General features: G+C 41.7%; 2 protein-coding genes across 3 annotated transcripts in view; both read right to left on the bottom strand.

Moving 5' to 3' along the window:
• Positions 1–379: 379 nt before the first annotated feature.
• On the bottom strand, positions 380–5,215 carry LOC109881391 (cytotoxic T-lymphocyte protein 4-like). The gene is made up of 4 exons (XM_020473537.2): positions 4,960–5,215; positions 4,338–4,700; positions 3,428–3,564; positions 380–1,469 (listed from the first exon to the last, which is right to left on the bottom strand). The coding sequence occupies exons 1-4, from the start codon at positions 5,015–5,017 to the stop codon at positions 1,383–1,385; spliced, it is 645 nt and encodes a 214-aa protein (XP_020329126.1). The 5' UTR covers positions 5,018–5,215; the 3' UTR covers positions 380–1,382.
• Positions 5,216–7,908: 2,693 nt separating this feature from the next.
• The window catches only part of LOC116356339 (T-cell-specific surface glycoprotein CD28), a 38,748-nt gene continuing 30,021 nt past the window's right edge, over positions 7,909–16,635 (bottom strand). The window contains exons 3-4 of one of the 2 annotated variants that reach the window (XM_031801769.1): positions 12,467–12,609; positions 7,909–9,222 (exon numbers count right to left, since the gene is read on the bottom strand). In XM_031801769.1, coding sequence (XP_031657629.1) covers positions 9,115–9,222; positions 12,467–12,609 — 251 coding nt within the window. In that variant the 3' untranslated portion in view covers positions 7,909–9,114. Of the gene's footprint in view, positions 9,223–12,414; positions 12,610–16,635 lie in introns of both variants that reach the window. The other variant, XM_031801772.1, reaches the window with a different exon arrangement.

Here is a 16,635-nt window from a genome sequence, read left to right as displayed (position 1 = left end):
GACAAATGCTTCTTGAAGCCATCAGTGAGCACCTTTCTACTGCTAATTAGGCAGCAAACTGCTCTAATTATTCAATGTTTTCAAGGTGCAACTGCTGTTTTCAGATCTCGTGGGAGGGTATGGATGTGATACCGATCTGGACTCAACGCTGGCCACTCCAGAACAGCCTTAACATTTCTTCTTGAATCATTCCAAGGTGCTTTTAAGTTTTCACGTTTTTATCAGTCATATACGTATATATAGTGTACGGATGTCCAACTAAATGCTTACATTCAGGTTCCTTCTGGACATATCAACAGCAATAAGAACTAATAAAAGATAAGAACAAGAGAGCCCTGTATACATTACAATAAAAACAGAATAATAAAACAACACGATATACAAAACAATATAAATTTAATAAAAGAAATCACATTCAACTACCATTATTAATAATCAGTGTGAATAAAAAAAAGGTTTAGATCATATCAGTTCATTCAGAGCGTTCAGACTCTGGCTACAGGAGGAGGCAACAGATCTGGGACCAGGCTACAGGAGGAGACAGCATATCTGGGACCAGGCTATAGGAGGAGACTACCGATCTGGGACCAGGCTATAGGAGGAGACTACAGATCTGGGACCAGGCTACAGGAGGAGACAGCATATCTGGGACCAGGCTATAGGAGGAGACTACAGATCTGGGACCAGGCTATAGGAGGAGACTACAGATCTGGGACCAGGCTATAGGAGGAGACTACAGATCTGGGACCAGGCTACACAAAGTAAATGTCTCAGTAGAATAGTAGAATAAACATTTTAGCATCAGTATAATACAGGAAGGCACAATTTATAGTCCAATATTTACACGTGTTCTGGGGAAGGGTGGGATGGGGGCCCACCCCCACCCATAGGCCCACCCATAGGCCACCCCCACCCATAGGCCCACCCACTGGGGAGCCAGGCTCGCCAATCAGGAAGTCTTGGGCTGGCATAGTTACATGTGGTCTGCGGTTGTGAGGCCGGTTGGACGTACTGCCAAATTCTATAGAACGATGTTTGAGGCGGCTTATGGTACAGAAATTAACATTACATTCTCTGGCAACAGCTCTGGTGGACAGTCCTACACTCATCCGTCAAAACTTGAGACTTCTGTGGCATTGTGTTGTGTGACAAAACTGCACATTTTAGTGGCCTTTTATTGTTCCCAACACAAGGTGCACCTGTGTAATGATCATGTTGTATGTATTTATATGTGTATGTGTGTATTTATGTGTGTGTGTGTGTGTGTGTGTATGTATGTATGTATGTATGCATGTATGTATGTACAGTATGTATGTTTGTATATATTTGCAAAAAATATATATGGGAGATTGGAGGTGATGCAGACAATTGATGAAAATTCTTCATTGGAAGTTTCCGTAACCAAATCTTCCGTCATTCTGTGAAATCATCGGTGTTATTCCTCCAAACCTTCTTTTCCTCTGTAGACCCTAGACGGTGAATAGGTGCAAATGTAGTATTATATCTATTACAGGTTTTCTCAAGTATTTTTTAACAATGTTGTCGATTTTTCAAAACAGAGTCTGCAAGACACAGAACTCTGTTGCAAAACACTAAATGCTTTTTCAAAATGTAGTTGCCTTCTCGAAACACAAATACAGTCATGTAAACTATATTACACCGTCAACATTGCCAATAGATTCATCTAAAGAACACAACTGTGCTAAAAGATTAACGTAAACATACTTCTTAATGGGCACACACTGGTTTTAAATCAACCATGTCATTTCAATTAAATGACCGTTGAACCAACAGGAAATAGACATATTCACACAGTCAATACTTTGTAGAAGAACCAGCCATTACAGCTGGAGGTTGTTCTGGGTAAAGTCTCTAAGAGCTTTCCACACCTGGATCATTGCTAGACAACCATTTTCATGTCTTGCCATAGATTTTCAAGTAGATTTAAGCAAAACTGTAACTCAGTCACTCATGACCATTCACTGTCTTCTTGGTAAGAAACTACAGTGTAGATTTGGCCTTGTGTTTTTAGGTTATTGTCCTGCTGAATGTATTCATCAAGGCAGACTTCCGGGTTTTCCTCTGTGCTGAGCTCCATTCTGTTTCTTTTTATCCTGAAAACCTCCCCGGTCCTTAACGATTACAAGCATACCCATAACGGAAAACCTCCCCAGTCCTTAACGATTACAAGCATACCCATAACGGAAAACCTCCCCGGTCCTTAACGATTACAAGCATACCCATAACGGAAAACCTCCCCGGTCCTTAACGATTACAAGCATACCCATAACGGAAAACCTCCCCAGTCCTTAACGATTACAAGCATACCCATAACGGAAAACCTCCCCAGTCCTTAACGATTACAAGCATACCCATAACGGAAAACCTCCCCAGTCCTTAACGATTACAAGCATACCCATAACGGAAAACCTCCCCAGTCCTTAACGATTACAAGCATACCCATAACGGAAAACCTCCCCAGTCCTTAACGATTACAAGCATACCCATAACGGAAAACCTCCCCAGTCCTTAACGATTACAAGCATACCCATAACGGAAAACCTCCCCAGTCCTTAATGATTACAAGCATACCCATAACGGAAAACCTCCCCAGTCCTTAATGATTACAAGCATACCCATAACGGAAAACCTCCCCAGTCCTTAACGATTACAAGCATACCCATAACGGAAAACCTCCCTGGTCTCTGTGGTTAAATCTATGTTTGAAATTCACTGCTCGACTGAGGGACCTTACAGATAGTTGTATTTTTAAAATTTATTTTACCTTTATTTTACTCGGCAAGTCAGTTAATAACAGATTCTTATTTTCAATGACGGTCTAGGAACAGTGGGTTAACTGCCTGTTCAGGGGGTAGAACGACAGATTTGTACCTTGTCAGCTCGGGGATTTGAACTTGCAACCTTCCGGTTACTAGTCCAACGCTCTAACCACTAGGCCACCCTGCCGCCCAAATGTCTATGTGTGGGGCACAGAGATGTTAAACACTATTATTGCACACAGAGTGAATCCATGCAACTTATTATGTGACTTGATAAGCACATGTTTACTCTTGAACTTATTTAGTCATAAAAAACGGGTGTTAAATACTTATACATTTCAGCTTAACAATTCCAGTTCGACATTATGGGGTATTGTGGGTAGGCCAGTGACACAACGTCTACACTTAACCCATTTTAAATTCAGGCTGTAACAACAGAAATTAGGTAAAAAAATCAAAGGGTGTGAATAGTTTCTGAAGGCTCTGTACTCGGTGGAGAAAACTATAAAACATCAACAAGTAGTGTCTCTCAACCAAAATAACTTTTGTTATTAGGTTAATGTTGGTCATGAATTTGAACAAAACAGACGTGTACAGTATCAAGGGAGTGATCCGTGTTAAAGCAGAGGTTGTTTGTAATGGTTTACCTGGTAAAGGAGAAAGGTGACAACAGAGATGACCATCAGTATGTTGGCTGCGACCAGTCCTGCTAGAGCTAGTCGGACTGACGTTTCTCCCATGTCACTCGTTCTCTGGGCCTCTGGCAACGAGCAGCCTGGTTCCTCTGCAGAAGGGCACACAGAAGGCCGTTCCAATATGAAGCCATTCTATATACACTCAGTTTCATTGACACCTGGTACAGGCGTTTTCTTTTTGTTAAGCCCATAACCATGTGTGTGAGGTGTATACGCTTGTTTCCAAGTAGATTTGTTTCAGACTACCAGGAAACACTCTGTGTTATCCTGTAGTATAAGGTTATTAAGGAATTCAGAGATTTAAACAAATCCGTTTCTGTAGCTCTTTCCTAACAGTCAATGACCAAAAGCGCCCTCTTTGGCCTCATGGGTGGAACGTTATTCATATTTTTTCATAATTAATCATGTTTGGGTTTTTTTTTTCTGCCGAAAATCTGGTGTTTCTACGTCAAACGGTTTTGTTATATTTCAGTCTTCTGTGATGTATCTAAAGTGTAATATTGGGATGCAAACTCCAAATGTAACACATTTCAACTCTATATCTGACATGGTGCAGACGTCATCTTTTTGTTAAGCCCATAACCATGTGTGTGAGGTGTATACGCTTGTTTCCAAGTAGATTTGTTTCAGACTACCAGGAAACACTCTGTGTTATCCTGTAGTATAAGGTTATTAAGGAATTCAGAGATTTAAACAAATCCGTTTCTTTCACTGAACCCTAACATAAAATATACACCTGTAACTAGAATTTTCCCCCAAATCTCCCATCAACTTCACAGTCCATGTTACAGCTTCACACAGTCACACAGTTTTATACGCCTAAGAATGTATTATCTCAGTATACATTAGTATACAGACTTACCTGGTATGAAGAGAAGAGTACCATTTCCAAACCTCCTGAGGTATGGCGGAGGGTACATGACCTCTATGCCACAGTAGTACAGGTCAGTGTCGTTACCCCGGAGACCAGAAATAGTCAGGTTCACCCTGCCTGGCCCTAACTGGCCCTGACAACACACCTCCCCCACTCCCTCCACCTGGAAGGATGTCTGGTTGTGGGTGAAGGAGGAGGTGCACACCTCCTGCTTCCCCTCCCTGTACACCCCCCGGTACAGAGTGACCCTTAGCTCCTCCGGTTCATGTCTCCCTGTGTGGTGGTAGGAGCAGAACAGCTCCACCTCACCACGAAAACCGACCACACGGTACGGCTGGGTGACCCTCAGCGCTGGGGAGAGAGGCGGGAGAGAGGTGGACAGAGAGAGGTAGAGAGCAGCAGAAAGAGGGAGAGAGAGAGAGAGAGGGGAAAGGTCAGATTCACTCACTGCTGTTGCTGAGCTTGTATCTTATACAGCTCCACCTCACCACGAAACAGGGGTCCACCTCATAACACCTGAGTTCCCAACAACACAATACAACTAACAACTAACTCTGCATTGACTAAATCTAGTCCTTAAAGAAATGTATCATATTTGAAAAGAACTCACCATTCCACACTGGGAGGTAAAGACCGAGACAGAGAAATGTCAACAGGCTGAGACTCATGATGACGAGAAGAAATGTTCCTCCAAAAATAATCTTGTCAGTCTTTTATATAACCAAGTGTTTTGGAAAGAGTTTGAGATGGTGCTCTGATACATACGCCATAGAAAGCCCATATGTACCTCAGTACCAGTAATCCCAAAACCACCCAGTCGAGTAGCCTATACAGTTCACTATTCTGCTGAAATAGGTTCCAATAACAACGGAAAATATGCAAAGTGAATATAAAGAGAGAGAGAAAAAACCGCCCTAAGTACAACAATGAAACGATTAGTCATAATGAAAATGCTGATTAGTGAGATTTGACACTTTTTGACGTCATCAGTGTTGATTGGAACATATTTGGTGCTGCAGTGATAATGCTCAAAAACCAACGATGGACGACCGGGGTTACACCTCTATTGTGGTAGATATTTAATTGAACCTTTATTTAACGAGGCAAGTCATTTAATTACAAATTCTTATTTATAATGACGGCCTACCAAAAGGCCTCCTGTGGGGACGGGTGGGGGGTCTGGGATTGAAAATACAAATATAGGACAAAACACAAATCAGGACAAGAGAGACAACACTACACTACATAAAGAGAGACACCACTACACTACATAAAGAGAGACACCACTACACTACATAAAGAGAGACACCACTACACTACATAAAGAGAGACACCACAACACTACATAAAGAGAGACCTAAGACACCACAACACTACATAAAGAGAGACCTAAGACAACACTACATAAAGAGAGACACCACTACACTACATAAAGAGAGACACCACTACACTACATAAAGAGAGACACCACAACACTACATAAAGAGAGACCTAAGACACCACAACACTACATAAAGAGAGACGTAAGACACCACAACACTACATAAAGAGAGACCTAAGACACCACAACACTACATAAAGAGAGACGCCACTACACTACATAAAGAGAGACCTAAGACACCACAACACTACATAAAGAGAGACAACACAACACTACACTACATAAAGAGAGACCTAAGACACCACAACACTACATAAAGAGAGACACCACACACTACATAAAGAGAGACCTAAGACACCACAACACTACATAAAGAGAGACACCACAACACTACATAAAGAGAGACAACACAACACTACATAAAGAGAGACAACACAACACTACACTACATAAAGAGAGACACCACAACACTACATAAAGAGAGACCTAAGACACCACAACACTACATAAAGAGAGACCTGAGACACCACAACACTACATAAAGAGAGACCTAAGACACCACAACACTACATAAAGAGAGACGTAAGACACCACAACACTACATAAAGAGAGACGTAAGACACCACTACACTACATAAAGAGAGACGCCACTACACTACATAAAGAGAGACCTAGGACACCACAACACTACATAAAGAGAGACCTGAGACACCACAACACTACATAAAGAGAGACCTAAGACACCACAACACTACATAAAGAGAGACCTGAGACACCACAACACTACATAAAGAGAGACCTGAGACACCACAACACTACATAAAGAGAGACCTGAGACACCACAACACTACATAAAGAGAGACCTAAGACACCACTACACTACATAAAGAGAGACGTAAGACACCACTACACTACATAAAGAGAGACACCACAACACTACATAAAGAGAGACACCACAACACTACATAAAGAGAGACCACTACACTACATAAAGAGAGACACCACTACACTACATAAAGAGAGACACCACTACACTACATAAAGAGAGACACCACAACACTACATAAAGAGAGACAACACTACACTACATAAAGAGAGACACCACTACACTACATAAAGAGAGACAACACTACACTACATAAAGAGAGACACCACTACACTACATAAAGAGAGACACCACAACACTACATAAAGAGAGACACCACTACACTACATAAAGAGAGACACCACTACACTACATAAAGAGAGACACCACTACACTACATAAAGAGAGACGTAAGACAACACTACACTACATAAAGAGAGACCTAAGACACCACAACACTACATAAAGAGAGACACCACTACACTACATAAAGAGAGACACCACTACACTACATAAAGAGAGACACCACTACACTACATAAAGAGAGACCTAAGACACCACAACACTACATAAAGAGAGACCTAAGACAACACTACATAAAGAGAGACCTAAGACAACACTACATAAAGAGAGACCTAAGGCGACAACACAGCACGGTAGCAACACCACATGACAACAACATGGCAGCAACACAACATGGTAGCAGCACAAAAACACGGAACAACCATTATTGGGCCCAGACAACAACACAAAGGGCAAGAAGGTTAGAGACAACAATACATCACGCGAAGCAGCCTGTCAACTGTCAGAAAAAGGGGTTTGTCTGAAATGGGACCCTACCCTTATGGGCCCTGGATAAAAGTAGTGCCCTATTTATGGAACAGAGTGCCATTTTAATGAGGGATTATCCACATATTTACCATCCATCACTCAATATTTGTGTGTGCTTACAGTATGTGAGGTTGTGTGAAACTGCTCAGTGATACGCAGTAGACATGATCTTTGATTTCCTAGAATAGGTGTGAAAATGTCTCGGTGGGGTCCCAAATGGCACCCTATTCCCTATATTATAGTGCACTACTTTAGACCAGAGCCCATGGTCAACAGTAGTGCACTACATAGGGAATAGGGTGCCATTTGAGCGTGAGCCCTGGCGTGTCAGGAAGAACGTGTGGTGAGGGCCTAACGTGAGGGTATGAAGTGAAACTCACATGAACTTTCTCCTTCCTTTACTTTTGAAACACTAACAGCTTCGTACAAAGCATTAAACAATAGGGAGGGAGTCATTGTTATGGAACAACACAGAGATTATACAGTGTCGGTTAACACCCTTTAATACAAACATACTGATTGGTAAAACAAAGCATTAAACAATAGGGAGGGAGTCATTGTTATGGAACAACACAGAGATTATACAGTGTCGGTTAACACCCTTTAATACAAACATACTGATTGGTAAAACAAAGCATTAAACAATAGGGAGGGAGTCATTGTTATGGAACAACACAGAGATTATACAGTGTCGGTTAACACCCTTTAATACAAACATACTGATTGGTAAAACAAAGCATTAAACAATAGGGAGGGAGTCATTGTTATGGAACAACACAGAGATTATACAGTGTCGGTTAACACCCTTTAATACAAACATACTGATTGGTAAAACTTTACTTAAAGCCTGTAAGAATAATGTATTCTGAAGCCGTTCCAATGCAGTATGAAGCCATTCTAATGCAGTATGAAGCCATTCTAATGCAGTATGAAGCCATTCTAACGCAGTATGAAGCCATTCTAATGCAGTATGAAGCCATTCTAATGCAGTATGAAGCCATTCTAATGCAGTATGAAGCCATTCTAATGCAGTATGAAGCCATTCTAATGCAGTATGAAGCCATTCTAATGCAGTATGAAGCCATTCTAATGCAGTATGAAGCCATTCTAATGCAGTATGAAGCCATTCTAATGCAGTATGAAGCCATTCTAATGCAGTATGAAGCCATTCTAATGCAGTATGAAGCAGTTCCAATGCAGTATGAAGCCATTCTAATGCAGTATGAAGCCATTCTAATGCAGTATGAAGCAGTTCCAATGCAGTATGAAGCCATTCTAATGCAGTATGAAGCCATTCTAATGCAGTATGAAGCCGTTCCAATGCAGTATGAAGCCATTCTAATGCAGTATGAAGCCATTCTAATGCAGTATGAAGCCATTCCAATGCAGTATGAAGCCATTCCAATGCAGTATGAAGCCGTTCCAATGCAGTATGAAGCCGTTCCAATGCAGAATGAAGCAGTTCTAATGCATCGTGAAGCCGTTCCAATGCATCGTGAAGCCGTTCCAATGCATCGTGAAGCCGTTCCAATGCATCGTGAAGCCATTCCAATGCATCGTGAAGCCGTTCGAGCCGTTGAATGCGTCAGTAGATTGATTGAAGAGCCAATCGGCTAAGTCCCAGATGGCACCCTATTCCCTACATAGTGCACAAAAGTAGTGCACGCACAGCCTTAGGAAGGTCAGCGTCAGAACCTTCCGGTGACTGGATACTGGACTCTCTGAGGACCTCTCTTCTCTCCTAGCTTAATGTTCAGGTATGTACTCTGAGCAGACACTTCCTTCTTCAGCTTCCTCTGAGGAACAAAGATATCAACCCATTAGTAATTGATAATACAGGGTCATCTATACATACTATACATACAGTCAGAATACAGGGTCATCTGTACATACTATACATACCGTCAGAATACAGGGTAATCTATACATACATTACCATCAGAATACAGGGTCATCTATACATACTATACATACAGTCAGAATACAGGGTCATCTGTACATACTATACATACCGTCAGAATACAGGGTAATCTATACATACATTACCATCAGAATACAGGGTCATCTATACATACTATACATACAGTCAGAATACAGGGTCATCTGTACATACTATACATACCGTCAGAATACAGGGTAATCTATACATACATTACCATCAGAATACAGGGTCATCTATACATACTATACATACAGTCAGAATACAGTGTCATCTATACATACTATACATACATTACCATCAGAATACAGGGTCATCTATACATACATTACCATCAGAATACAGTGTCATCTATACATACTATACATACATTACCATCAGAATACAGGGTCATCTATACATACATTACCATCAGAATACAGGGTCATCTATACATACATTACCATCGGAATACAGTGTCATCTATACATACTATACATACATTACCGTCAGAATACTGAATACAACATGTCAGACAGACTGACAGCAACGTGTCAGACAGACTGACAACAACATGTCAGACAGACTGACAGCAACATGTCAGACAGACTGATAACAACATGTCAGACAGACTGACAGCAACATGTCGGACAGACTGACAACAACATGTAGAAAACAGTCAGTGTAATCCTCGACACAATTTAAAATGTATTGTCTGGATAGGTCACATAAAATCAGTCATTTGGGACGCAGACAGACTGACAGCAATGTGTCAGACAGACTGACAACAACATGTCAGACAGACTGACAGCAACGTGTCAGACAGACTGACAGCAACATGTCAGACAGACTGACAACAACATGTCAGACAGACTGACAGCAACGTGTCAGACAGACTGACAACAACATGTCAGACAGACTGACAGCAACATGTCAGACAGACTGATAACAACATGTCAGACAGACTGACAGCAACGTGTCAGACAGACTGACAGCAACATGTCAGACAGACTGATAACAACATGTCAGACAGACTGACAGCAACATGTCGGACAGACTGACAACAACATGTAGAAAACAGTCAGTGTAATCCTCGACACAATTTAAAATGTATTGTCTGGATAGGTCACATAAAATCAGTCATTTGGGACGCAGACAGACTGACAGCAATGTGTCAGACAGACTGACAACAACATGTCAGACAGACTGACAGCAACGTGTCAGACAGACTGACAGCAACATGTCAGACAGACTGACAACAACATGTCAGACAGACTGACAGCAACGTGTCAGACAGACTGACAACAACATGTCAGACAGACTGACAGCAACATGTCAGACAGACTGATAACAACATGTCAGACAGACTGACAGCAACGTGTCAGACAGACTGACAGCAACATGTCAGACAAACTGATAACAACATGTCAGACAGACTGACAGCAACCTGTCAGACAGACTGACAGCAACATGTCAGACAGACTGACAGCAACATGTCAGACAGACTGATAACAACATGTCAGACAGACTGACAGCAACGTGTCAGACAGACTGACAGCAACATGTCAGACAGACTGATAACAACATGTCAGACAGACTGACAGCCACGTGTCAGACAGACTGACAGGAAAGTGTCAGACAGACTGACAGCAACATGTCAGACAGACTGACAACAACATGTAGAAAACAGTCAGTGTAATCCTCGACACAATTTAAAATGTATTGTCTGGATAGGTCACATAAAATCAGTCATTTGGGACGCAGAAAGACTGACAGCAATGTGTAAGACAGACTGACAGCAACATGTCAGACAGACTGACAACAACATGTCAGACAGACTGACAGCAACGTGTCAGACAGACTGACAACAACATGTCAGACAGACTGACAGCAACATGTCAGACAGACTGATAACAACATGTCAGACAGACTGACAGCAACGTGTCAGACAGACTGACAGCAACATGTCAGACAGACTGATAACAACATGTCAGACAGACTGACAGCAACGTGTCAGACAGACTGACAGCAAAGTGTCAGACAGACTGACAGCAACATGTCAGACAGACTCACTGACACCAACATGTCAGACAGACTGACAACAACATTTCAGACAGACAGACTGACAACAATGTGTCAGACAGACAGACTGACAGCAACGTGTCAGACAGACAGACAGCAACATGTCAGACAGACTGATAACAACATGTCAGACAGACTGACAGCAACGTGTCAGACAGACTGACAGCAACGTGTCAGACATGGAACTACGATAGAAAACAGTCAGTGTAATCCTCGACACAATTTAAAATGTATTGTCTGGATAGGTCACATAAAATCAGTCATTTGGGACGCAGACAGACTGACAGCAATGTGTCAGACAGACTGACAGCAACGTGTCAGACAGACTGATAACAACATGTCAGACCCTGTATTCTGATGGTAATGTATGTATAGTATGCATAGATGACCCTGTATTCTGATGGTAATGTATGTATAGTATGTATAGATGACACTGTATTCTGATGGTAATGTATGTATAGATGACCCTGTATTCCGATGGTAATGTATGTATAGTATGTATAGATGACACTGTATTCCGATGGTAATGTATGTATAGATGACCCTGTATTCTGATGGTAATGTATGTATAGATGACACTGTATTCTGATGGTAATGTAAGTATAGATGACCCTGTATTCTGATGGTAATGTATGTATAGATGACACTGTATTCTGATGGTAATGTAAGTATAGATGACCCTGTATTCTGATGGTAATGTATGTATAGATGACACTGTATTCTGATGGTAATGTATGTATAGATGACACTGTATTCTGATGGTAATGTAAGTATAGATGACCCTGTATTCTGATGGTAATGTATGTATAGATGACCCTGTATTCTGACGGTAATGTATGTATAGTATGTACACGTCAGTCTGTCTGCGTCCCAAATGACTGATTTTATGTGACCTATCCAGACAATACATTTTAAATTGTGTCGAGGATTACACTGACTGTTTTCTATCGTAGTTCCATGAAGTGTATGATGCAGAAAAGTGGCCTACCATAGGCTGCAATTTGGAACGCAGGCTCTGTCATTGTGCTGGATCTACCTACCCAGATGAGGATGACGATGATGGTGAGGATGGTGCTGTAGAGGAGTAGCACCCCACATCCCACCAGCAGCAGACACAGAAGGAGGGGATCCTCCACACAACTCTGTTTGGCCAGTGGATCATGGGGTTTCAGACACTGCTTCTCTGTGAACCAATCAGAACACACAAGAAGCCCGTAATAAGAAATAAGATCTGGGAACAGGCAAGGAATGTATGGTTCTGTTATAAATCTGGGACCAGGCTAGGATAGTATGGTTCTGTTATAGATCTGGGACCAGGCTAGGATTGTATGGTTCTGTTATAGATCTAGGACCATTCTAGGACAGTTTGTTTCTTTTATAGATCTGGGACCAGGCTAGGACAGTATGGTTCTGTTATAGATCTGGGACCAGGCTAGGATTGTATGGTTCTGTTATAGATCTAGGACCATTCTAGGACAGTTTGTTTCTTTTATAGATTATGGACCAGGCTATGATTGTATTGTTCTGTTATAGATCATGGACTAGCCAGGATAGTATGGTTCTGTAATAGATCATGGACTAGCTAGGATAGTATGGTTATGTTATAGATCTGGAACCAGGCTTGGATAGTATGGTTCTGTTATAGATCATGGACCAGGCTAGGATAGTATGGTTCTGTTATAGATCATGGACCAGGCTAGGACAGTATGGTTCTGTTTCGATCTCGGACCAGGCTAGGATAGTATGGTTCTGTTATAGATCTGGGACCAGGCTAGGAGAGTATGATTCTGTTATAGATCTGGGACCAGGCTAGGAGAGGATGATTCTGTTATAGATCTGGGACCAGGCTAGGATAGTATGGTTCTGTTATAGATCTGGGACCAGGCTAGGATAGTATGGTTCTGTTATAGATATGGGACCAGGCTAGTATAGTATGGTTCTGTTTTAGATCTGGGACCAGGCTTGGATAGTATGGTTCTGTTTTAGATCTGGGACCAGGCGAGAATAGTATGGTTCTGTTATAGATCATGGACCAGGCTAGTAGAGTATGGTTCTGTTTCGATCTCGGACCAGGCTAGGATAGTATGGTTCTATTTTAGATCTGGAACCAGGCTTGGATAGTATGGTTCTGTTAAAGATCTGGGACCAGGCTAGGATAGTATGGTTCTGTTATAAATCTGGGACCAGGCTAGGATAGTACGGTTCTGTTATAGATCTGGGACCAGGCTAGGATAGTATGGTTCTGTTATAAATCTGGGTCCAGGCTATGATTGTAATGGTTCTGTTATAGATCAAGGACCAGGCTAGGATAGTATGGTTCTGTTATAGATCTGGAACCAGTCTTGGATAGTATGGTTCTGTTATAGATCATGGACCAGGATAGGATAGTATGGTTCTATTTCGATCTAGGACCAGGCTAGGATAGTATGGTTCTGTTATAGATCTGGGACCAGGCTAGGATAGTATGGTTCTGTTATAGATCTGGGACCAGGCTAGGATAGTATGGTTATGTTATAAATCTGGGACCAGACTAGGATAGTATGGTTCTGTTATAGATCTGGGACCAGGCTAGGATTGTATGGTTCTGTTATAGATCTAGGACCATTCTAGGACAGTTTGTTTCTTTTATAGATCTGGGACCAGGCTAGGACAGTATGGTTCTGTTATAGATCTGGGACCAGGCTAGGATTGTATGGTTCTGTTATAGATCTAGGACCATTCTAGGACAGTTTGTTTCTTTTATAGATTATGGACCAGGCTATGATTGTATTGTTCTGTTATAGATCATGGACTAGCCAGGATAGTATGGTTCTGTTATAGATCATGGACTAGCTAGGATAGTATGGTTCTGTTATAGATCTGGAACCAGGCTTGGATAGTATGGTTCTGTTATAGATCATGGACCAGGCTAGGATAGTATGGTTCTGTTATAGATCATGGACCAGGCTAGGACAGTATGGTTCTGTTTCGATCTCGGACCAGGCTAGGATAGTATGGTTCTGTTATAGATCTGGGACCAGGCTAGGAGAGTATGATTCTGTTATAGATCTGGGACCAGGCTAGGAGAGTATGATTCTGTTATAGATCTGGGACCAGGCTAGGAGAGTATGATTCTGTTATAGATCTGGGACCAGGCTAGGAGAGTATGATTCTGTTATAGATCTGGGACCAGGCATGGATAGTATGGTTCTGTTTTAGATCTGGGACCAGGCGAGAATAGTATGGTTCTGTTATAGATCATGGACCAGGCTAGTAGAGTATGGTTCTGTTTCGATCTCGGACCAGGCTAGGATAGTATGGTTCTATTTTAGATCTGGAACCAGGCTTGGATAGTATGGTTCTGTTAAAGATCTGGGACCAGGCTAGGATAGTATGGTTCTGTTATAAATCTGGGACCAGGCTAGGATAGTACGGTTCTGTTATAGATCTGGGACCAGGCTAGGATAGTATGGTTCTGTTATAAATCTGGGTCCAGGCTATGATTGTATGGTTCTGTTATAGATCAAGGACCAGGCTAGGATAGTATGGTTCTGTTATAGATCTGGAACCAGTCTTGGATAGTACGGTTCTGTTATAGATCATGGACCAGGCTAGGATAGTATGGTTCTATTTCGATCTAGGACCAGGCTAGGATAGTATGGTTCTGTTATAGATCTGGGACCAGGCTAGGATAGTATGGTTCTGTTATAGATCAGGGATTAGCTAGGATAGTATGGTTCTGTTATAGATATGGGACCAGGCTAGTATAGTATCGTTCTGTTATAGATCATGGATTAGCTAGGATAGTATGGTTCTGTAAGTGATGTTATAGATCTTGGACCAGGCTAGTATAGTATCGTTCTGTTATAGATCAGGGATTAGCTAGGATAGTATGGTTCTGTTATAGATATGGGACCAGGCTAGTATAGTATCGTTCTGTTATAGATCATGGATTAGCTAGGATAGTATGGTTCTGTAAGTGATGTTATAGATCTTGGACCAGGCTAGGATAGTATGGTTCTGTTATAGATCTGGGAACAGGCTAGGATAGTATGGTTCTGTTATAGATCTGGGACCAGGCTAGGATAGTATGGTTCTGTTATAGATCTGGGACCAGGCTAGGATAGTATGTTTCTGTTATAGATCATGGACCAGACTAGGATAGTATGGTTCTGTAAGTGATGTTATAGATCTTGGACCAGGCTAGTATAGTATCGTTCTGTTATAGATCAGGGATTAGCTAGGATAGTATGGTTCTGTTATAGATATGGGACCAGGCTAGTATAGTATCGTTCTGTTATAGATCATGGATTAGCTAGGATAGTATGGTTCTGTAAGTGATGTTATAGATCTTGGACCAGGCTAGGATAGTATGGTTCTGTTATAGATCTGGGAACAGGCTAGGATAGTATGGTTCTGTTATAGATCTGGGACCAGGCTAGGATAGTATGGTTCTGTTATAGATCTGGGACCAGGCTAGGATAGTATGTTTCTGTTATAGATCATGGACCAGACTAGGATAGTATGGTTCTGTAAGTGATGTTATAGATCTTGGACCAGGCTAGTATAGTATCGTTCTGTTATAGATCATGGACTAGCTAGGATAGTATGGTTCTGTTTTAGATCTGGAACCAGGCTTTGATAGTATGGTTCTGTTATAGATCTGGGACCAGGCTAGGAGAGTATGATTCTGTTATAGATCTGGGACCAGGCTAGGATAGTACGGTTCTGTTATAGATCTGGGACCAGGCTAGGATAGTGTGGTTCTGTTATAGATCTGGGACCAGGCGAGAATAGTATGGTTCTGTTATAGATCATGGACCAGGCTAGTAGAGTATGGTTCTGTTTCGATCTCGGACCAGGCAAGGATAGTATGGTTCTGTTTCGATCTCGGACCAGGCAAGGATAGTATGGTTCTGTTTTTGATCTGGGACCAGGCTAGGATAGTATGGTTCTGTTATAGATCATGGACCAGGCTAGGATAGTATGATTCTGTTATAGATCATGGACCAGGCTAGGATAGTATGGTTCTATTTTAGATCTGGAACCAGGCTTGGATAGTATGGTTCTGTTATAGATCATGGACCAGGCTAGGATAGTATGGTTCTGTAAGTGATGTTATAGATCTTGGACCAGGCTAGTATAGTATCGTTCTGTTATAGATCATGGATTAGCTAGGATAGTATGGTTCTGTTATAGATATGGGACCAGGCTAGTATAGTATCGTTCT

This window comes from Oncorhynchus kisutch, linkage group LG2, assembly GCF_002021735.2.
Source record: "Oncorhynchus kisutch isolate 150728-3 linkage group LG2, Okis_V2, whole genome shotgun sequence".
Taxonomy (NCBI): Eukaryota; Metazoa; Chordata; class Actinopteri; order Salmoniformes; family Salmonidae; genus Oncorhynchus; species Oncorhynchus kisutch.
This window is presented reverse-complemented; position numbering and strand designations above follow the sequence as displayed.